At 46.2% G+C, this 6,571-nt stretch overlaps 1 protein-coding gene across 1 annotated transcript; it reads right to left on the reverse strand.

Annotated features, from left to right (window-relative positions):
- Positions 1-608: 608 nt before the first annotated feature.
- LOC134053189 (olfactory receptor 10C1-like) lies at positions 609-1,532 on the reverse strand. The gene has a single exon (XM_062508059.1). The coding sequence runs from the start codon at positions 1,530-1,532 to the stop codon at positions 609-611; it is 924 nt and encodes a 307-aa protein (XP_062364043.1).
- Between the last annotated feature and the right edge of the window lie 5,039 nt (positions 1,533-6,571).

Consider the following 6,571-nt stretch of genomic DNA (forward strand, 5'->3'; position numbering starts at 1 on the left):
GTCTAACATGTTTAAAACAATGACTCTAAAATTGAAGAAATATCTTTGAGGCAGTGGGGCAGGAATGCAATTTTGCACACCTCTTTTTTTTTTTTTTTTTTTTTTTTTTGCCCCAGTAACAATCTCAGAATTAAAAATCAGTCCTCAGTAATTTCTTGGGCTCCACATTGTTGCCTGAACTATGTCCTCTCCTTTCCCCCAACAGATTTACTAAACAGTTTCAGGAAATAAATGCAAACAGGTGAAAACTAATTCTTTTCAGTTCTTTCAGTAAAGTCAGGCTCTTGAATATTACTCTTTGGTTCAAAAATTCAGAAGTATGTAAAACACAATTTTCAAGCTTTTGAAAAATAGCAAGGAAAAGAAAAGGAAAAAAATAAGTTTATTGAAGAATTTCTTAAGTATGTGGAAGAAATTCCCTTCCAAAATGTTAACATAGCTTCTAACACTCCATCTTAGAGCTAAAAATCTCCACTCTTCTCCTTCCTTCCTCCCCAATAGCTGAAGTAGATCTGGAAATTGATTTTCCTGAACAAGAATTTAGAGTGAAAAATTCCACCACAAACACCTGGAACAACCCAAATCTTCTATTTCATTTCCACACTAACTTAGGTTTGCTCCATTTTTTCCTTCAGGGCTCCTTTCACCTCCTTATTCCTCAAACTGCAAATGATGGGATTCAATAAAGGAGTCACCAGAGAATAAGAAAGGGAGAGGAATTTATCCACAGATGCACAGTAGCTGTATTTTGGCCGCAGGTACATGGAGCCTGCAGTGCCATAAAAAACAGTCACAACCAGGAGCTGTGAGGAGCAAGTGGAAAACGCCTTCTCCTGGCTCTCAGCTGATGCCATGTGAAGAATTGTGGAAACGATACCAATATAGGAATAAATGACCAGTGAGAAAGGACTCAGAATAGCAAAGACAGCCACCACAATGACCTGGATTTCACTTGGGAGAGTGTTGCCACAGAGCAGGTCCAGGAGAGGCTGAATCTCACAGAAGAAGTGGTCAATGGCACAACCACACAAGGGTGAGCTGAAGGTGATGAGGGTGTGAACTAAGCCCACAGCAGTTCCACAGATGTAAGCTCCAACAACCAGGCTTCTGCAGACCCTGCTGCTCATGATCATTGTGTAATGCAAGGGGCAGCAAACTGCAAAATAACCATCAAGGGACATGGCGGCCAAGAGAAAACACTCAGCAACTCCAAAGAAAAGGAAGGAAAACATCTGCATTGCACATCTTGTCTTGGAAATACTCACTGTTCCCACCATCAGGTTCTCGAGAATACTTGGGATAATGACAGACAAATAGCAGATATCCCAACAGGACAGCTGAGTGAGGAAGAAATACATCGGGGTGTGAAGGCGATTATCACTGTTTGTTATCAAAGCTATCACTGTGTTCGCCATCAAGGTGAGAATATGAAGAGATAATAAAACTACAAAGAGCAAAGGGTGTAAAGGAGAGGTTCCAGAAAAACCCAGGAGTCTGAATTCACTCAATCCACTGAGGTTCCCAAGGATCATCCTTGTCTGGTGCCTTGCAGAGCTCTCCTCATTTTAGTGTCCAGCAGCCGATGAAGCTGCAAACAGCCGGGCAAATCTGCAGTCAGAATACAACTGCCTGCTTGAACAGACAGAAAGAGGACTGGAATTTAGATACTACTCAGATTTTGAGAAGATCTTCTGAAAAGATTATAAAAGCTTCTAAAGAAAATGAGGCAGTCTTATGCGTTTTGTTTCTGTCTCTTTTTGACTGATTCTTCTTTCAAAGCATTGCCTTCAAAGGCTGTATATTCACCACTCTCTTCAAATACTCAGCTACCACTTTTACTCTGTAGAAGAAGAAAACTTGTTGTGGCAGAGATCTTTTCATGGACTAATCAGTTCAAGTCTCAAAAATCATCAGTTGCACCATTTGAATATAACAAAGGTAGTTTCTCCTGTTGTGGAGTGTGGTAGAAGAAGAGAGAGGATAGGAAAAAACCCCTAAATGTTGAGGTCTCCAGGAAAGCTTTCAACTCTGAGCACTCTGCAGTGAAGCAGAAGAGAGGTTTGTCCACAGCTCTTTATACTACATCTATATAAAGTCCACTGAGACTGGCTAGTGCTGATTGGAGCAATAAGGAATAGTTGTTAAGAGGTTGGATAAATATGATGCACGTGTATGAGCTGATTCACAGCCACCTCTAGTTTTACAGAACTTGCAAATGATTTCTATATAAACCCAGATATCCTACAGAACTATCAAGATCTGTGTACTGGTTTGAAAAGCAAAACCAGTGAGACTTCAAGTCAGTAATACAATTTTTAATAGGGAAGAGGAGAAAAAAGAAGAAAAAAACAAAATACATGCAATAATAAAAATAAAACCACTGACAGAGTCAGAATACAACCTGATACCCTGTCAGTCAGGGTGCTGGTGCAGTTTTCCTCCAAAGGGTCCAGCGATGATGTGGATAAGAACCTGGTTCTTCCTCTGGAATCCAGTGGAGAAAAGCTGCTTTTGGCGTTCTAAACCTCAGTTTTTATCTAGGTAGGAAAGGCTTGGCTCATCCTCCTGGCTGGAGCATCTCCCAATGGGATGAAGTAATCTTATCAGTTCTACAGTAGGACTCAATGGCCCATTAACAGAAGATACTTCCCACAGAGATAAGGATGATCACCCTTATCAGTGATGGCCCATCAACAGAAGACATTTCCCACAGAGATAAGGATGATCACACTTCTCAGATGGTAATAGAATATGTATGTTGTATTGTAAACCAGGACATAATCCACCCCTTATTCTATTACCATCTACATTATACCCAAACCAATACCCTATATATTTACATATAATACAGAATGAAACCCTACACACAGTTCTCTCTTAAAATAAGGTTTCCTTGCGGTACACAGAGGGTTTCTCCATCTTTCTGCATTACCCACCAAGTGTAACCAGGTCCTTGAGCAAAAACAATCCCACTGATTGGTTTGCCTTTGCCTGTGGTGGGATTGATCCAAACAGTCTTTCCTAAAATACCTTTCATGTGTACCACAGGGATTTTGTCTCCATCCACTGTGTGCAGGGGTTCAGATTGGGCAGGACCGGCTCGATTGATGGACCCTCTGGTGTTGACCATCCAGGTGGCTTTTGCCAAGTTCATTTCCCAATTTCTGAAGGTTCCCCCACCGAGTGCCTTCAGGGTAGTTTTAAGGAGTCCATTGCACCGTTCAACTTTCCCGGCAGCTGGTGCGTGGTAAGGGATATGATATATCCATTCAATACCATGTTCTCTGGCCCAGGTGTTGATAAGGCTGTTCTTGAAATGGGTTCCGTTGTCTGACTCAATTCTTTCGGGGGTACCATGCCTCCAAAGGACTTGTTTTTCTAGGCCCAAGATGGTGTTGCGGGCAGTAGCATGAGGCACAGGGTAGGTTTCCAACCATCCTGTGGTTGCTTCCACCATGGTCAGTACGTAGCGCTTGCCTTGGCGGGTTTGGGGAAGGGTGATGTAGTCAATTTGCCAGGCTTCCCCATACCTGTACTTTGACCATCGTCCACCGTACCACAGAGGCTTCACCCGCTTGGCCTGTTTGATTGTGGCACAGGTCTCACAGTTCTGGATGACCTGTGAGATGCTGTCCATAGTAAGGTCCACCCCTCGGTCACGGGCCCATCGGTATGTTGCATCTCTCCCCTGATGACCAGAGGCATCATGGGCCCAACGAGCTAGGAATAATTCTCCCTTGTGCTGCCAGTCTAGATCCACTTGTGATATTTTTACCTTGGCAGCTCGGTCCACCTGCTCGTTGTTGTGATGCTCTTCATTAGCTCGACTCTTAGGTACATGCGCATCCACATGTCGAACCTTCACGGTTAGCTTCTTTACTCGGGTGGCAATGTCCTGCCAAATCTCAGCAGCCCAGATGGGTTTCCCTCTGCGCTGCCAGTTGGCCTTTTTCCAGCGATCCAACCATCCCCACAGAGCATTAGCTACCATCCATGAGTCAGTGTAGAGATAGAGCTTTGACCACTTCTCCCGTTCGGCAATATCTAAAGCCAGCTGGATGGCTTTTAACTCTGCAACCTGACTCGATCCACCTTGTCCCTCGGTAGCTTGTGCAACTTGTCGTGTGGGGCTCCATACTGCAGCTTTCCATTTTCGGTTAGTGCCTACAACTCGGCAGGAACCATCAGTGAAGAGGGCATATCGTCTTTCAGTCTCCGGTAGCTCATTGTATGGTGGGGCTTCCTCGGCACGTGCCACTTGCTCCTCCTCTTCAGAAGATAACCCAAAAGTCTCACCTTCCGGCCAGTTTGTAATTATTTCCAGAATCCCAGGGCGATTCGGATTTCCAATACGGGCGCGCTGAGTGAGGAGGGCAATCCATTTGCTCCATGTAGTGTCAGTGGCATGATGTGTGGAAGGAACCTTTCCCTTGAACATCCAGCCCAGTACCGGTAGTCGAGGTGCTAGAAGCAGCTGTGTTTCAGTGCCAATTACTTCAGAGGCTGCTTGAACTCCTTCATAGGCAGCCAAAATTTCTTTCTCTGTGGGAGTGTAGTTGTTTTCAGACCCTTTGTAGCTTCTGCTCCAGAATCCCAGTGGTCGACCCCGAGTCTCACCAGGTACCTTCTGCCAAAGGCTCCAGGATAGACCATGATTTCCAGCTGCAGAGTAGAGCACGTTCTTTACCTCTGGTCCTGTCCTGACTGGACCAAGGGCTACCGCATGAGCGATCTCTTGCTTGATCTGGGTGAAGGCTTGCTGTTGTTCAGGGCCCCAGTGGAAATCATTCTTCTTGCGGGTAACCAGGTAGAGAGGGCTCACAATCTGGCTGTACTCAGGGATGTGCATTCTCCAAAAGCCTATGGCACCTAGGAAAGCTTGTGTTTCCTTCTTGTTGGTTGGTGGAGACATAGCGGTGATCTTGTTAATTACCTCTGTTGGGATCTGACGACGTCCATCTTGCCATTTGACTCCTAGAAACTGAATTTCCTGAGCTGGTCCCTTTACCTTACTTTGCTTAATGGCAAAACCAGCCTTCAGCAGAATCTGAATAATCTTCTCTCCTTTCTCGAAGACTTCCCCTGCTGTGCTCCCCCATACAATGATGTCATCGATATACTGTAGATGTTCAGGAGCCTCACCCTTTTCCAGTGCAGCCTGGATCAGTCCATGGCAGATGGTGGGACTGTGTTTCCACCCCTGGGGCAGTCGGTTCCAGGTGTACTGCACCCCCCTCCAGGTGAAAGCAAACTGAGGCCTGCACTCTGCTGCCAGAGGAATGGAGAAAAATGCATTGGCAATGTCAATGGTGGCGTACCACTTTGCTACCTTGGACTCCAGCTCGTACTGGAGTTCCAGCATATCTGGCACGGCAGCGCTCAGCGGTGGAGTCACTTCATTCAATGCACGATAGTCCACAGTCAATCTCCATTCTCCATCAGACTTGCGCACAGGCCAGATGGGGCTGTTGAAGGGTGAGTGGGTTTTGCTGACCACCCCTTGGCTTTCCAGTTTACGAATCATCTCATGGATGGGAGTCACAGAGTCTCTGTCGGTACGGTATTGCCGACGGTGTACTGTTGTTGTGGCGATTGGTACCTGTTGCTCTTCAACTCTCAATAGTCCCACAGCAGAGGGGTCATCTGAGAGACCAGGTAAGGTATTCAGTTTTCTGATGTCTTCTGTCTCTACAGAAGCTATCCCAAAAGCCCAGCGATATCCCTTTGGGTCTTTGAAATACCCATTTCGAAGATAGTCTATGCCGAGGATGCATGGGGCCTCTGGGCCAGTCACGATGGGGTGTTTCTGCCACCCTTTCCCAGTTAAACTCACTTCGGCCTCTACTACAGTCAGCTGCTGGGATCCTCCTGTTACCCCAGAAATAGAGATTGACTCTTCTCCTACATACCTTGATGGCATCAGGGTACATTGGGCGCCGGTGTCAACCAAAGCCTTATGTTTTTGTGGGTCAGATGTGCCAGGCCATCGGATCCACACAGTCCAGTAGATCCGATTGTCCCTCTCCTCTACCTGGCTAGAGGCAGGGCTCCTCTATTCCTGGTCTTGGTACACGTTGCTCTCTTCCTGTAGATAGGTTCTTGAGGTCCCTTCAAGAGGATCAGTCATATCATCGTTCTGATACTGTTTGGAGTTCTGTGCACGAGAGACTGGAGCAGCGTTGACTCTAGGTGAGCTTCTTATGTTCGGTGTCCCTCTTTTCAGTTCACGTACCCGGGCTGCTAAGGAGGAGGTGGGTTTTCTATCCCACTTCCTCATGTCTTCTCCATGCTCCTGAAGGAAAAACCAGAGGTTACCTCGTGGAGTGTGTCCTTTCTCCCTGGCTGGGAAACGCCGGCTCCTAATGGCAGAGACTCTTGTTGGTTCTGGTGAGATCTGGTAGTTTTCTGCCTTAAGTTCTTTTTTAAGCTTCTGATGGCCCTCTTCAATCAAGCTCCGGACTTGCTCAACCAGCCTTGTTTCCACGGTTGAGACATGGGTACGAAATGGGGCAGTGACAGTGTCCTCATAAATTCTTAGTTTATTGGCCAAGACGCCTACCATGTCCTCACC

The sequence above is a fragment of the Cinclus cinclus genome, chromosome 24, assembly GCF_963662255.1.
Source record: "Cinclus cinclus chromosome 24, bCinCin1.1, whole genome shotgun sequence".
Lineage (NCBI taxonomy): Eukaryota > Metazoa > Chordata > Aves > Passeriformes > Cinclidae > Cinclus > Cinclus cinclus.

Coding starts and splice junctions, on each gene's coding strand:
- LOC134053189 (XM_062508059.1), bottom strand. CDS start 1,532: ATGATCCTTGGGAACCTCAGTGGATTGAGTGAATTCAGACTCCTGGGT.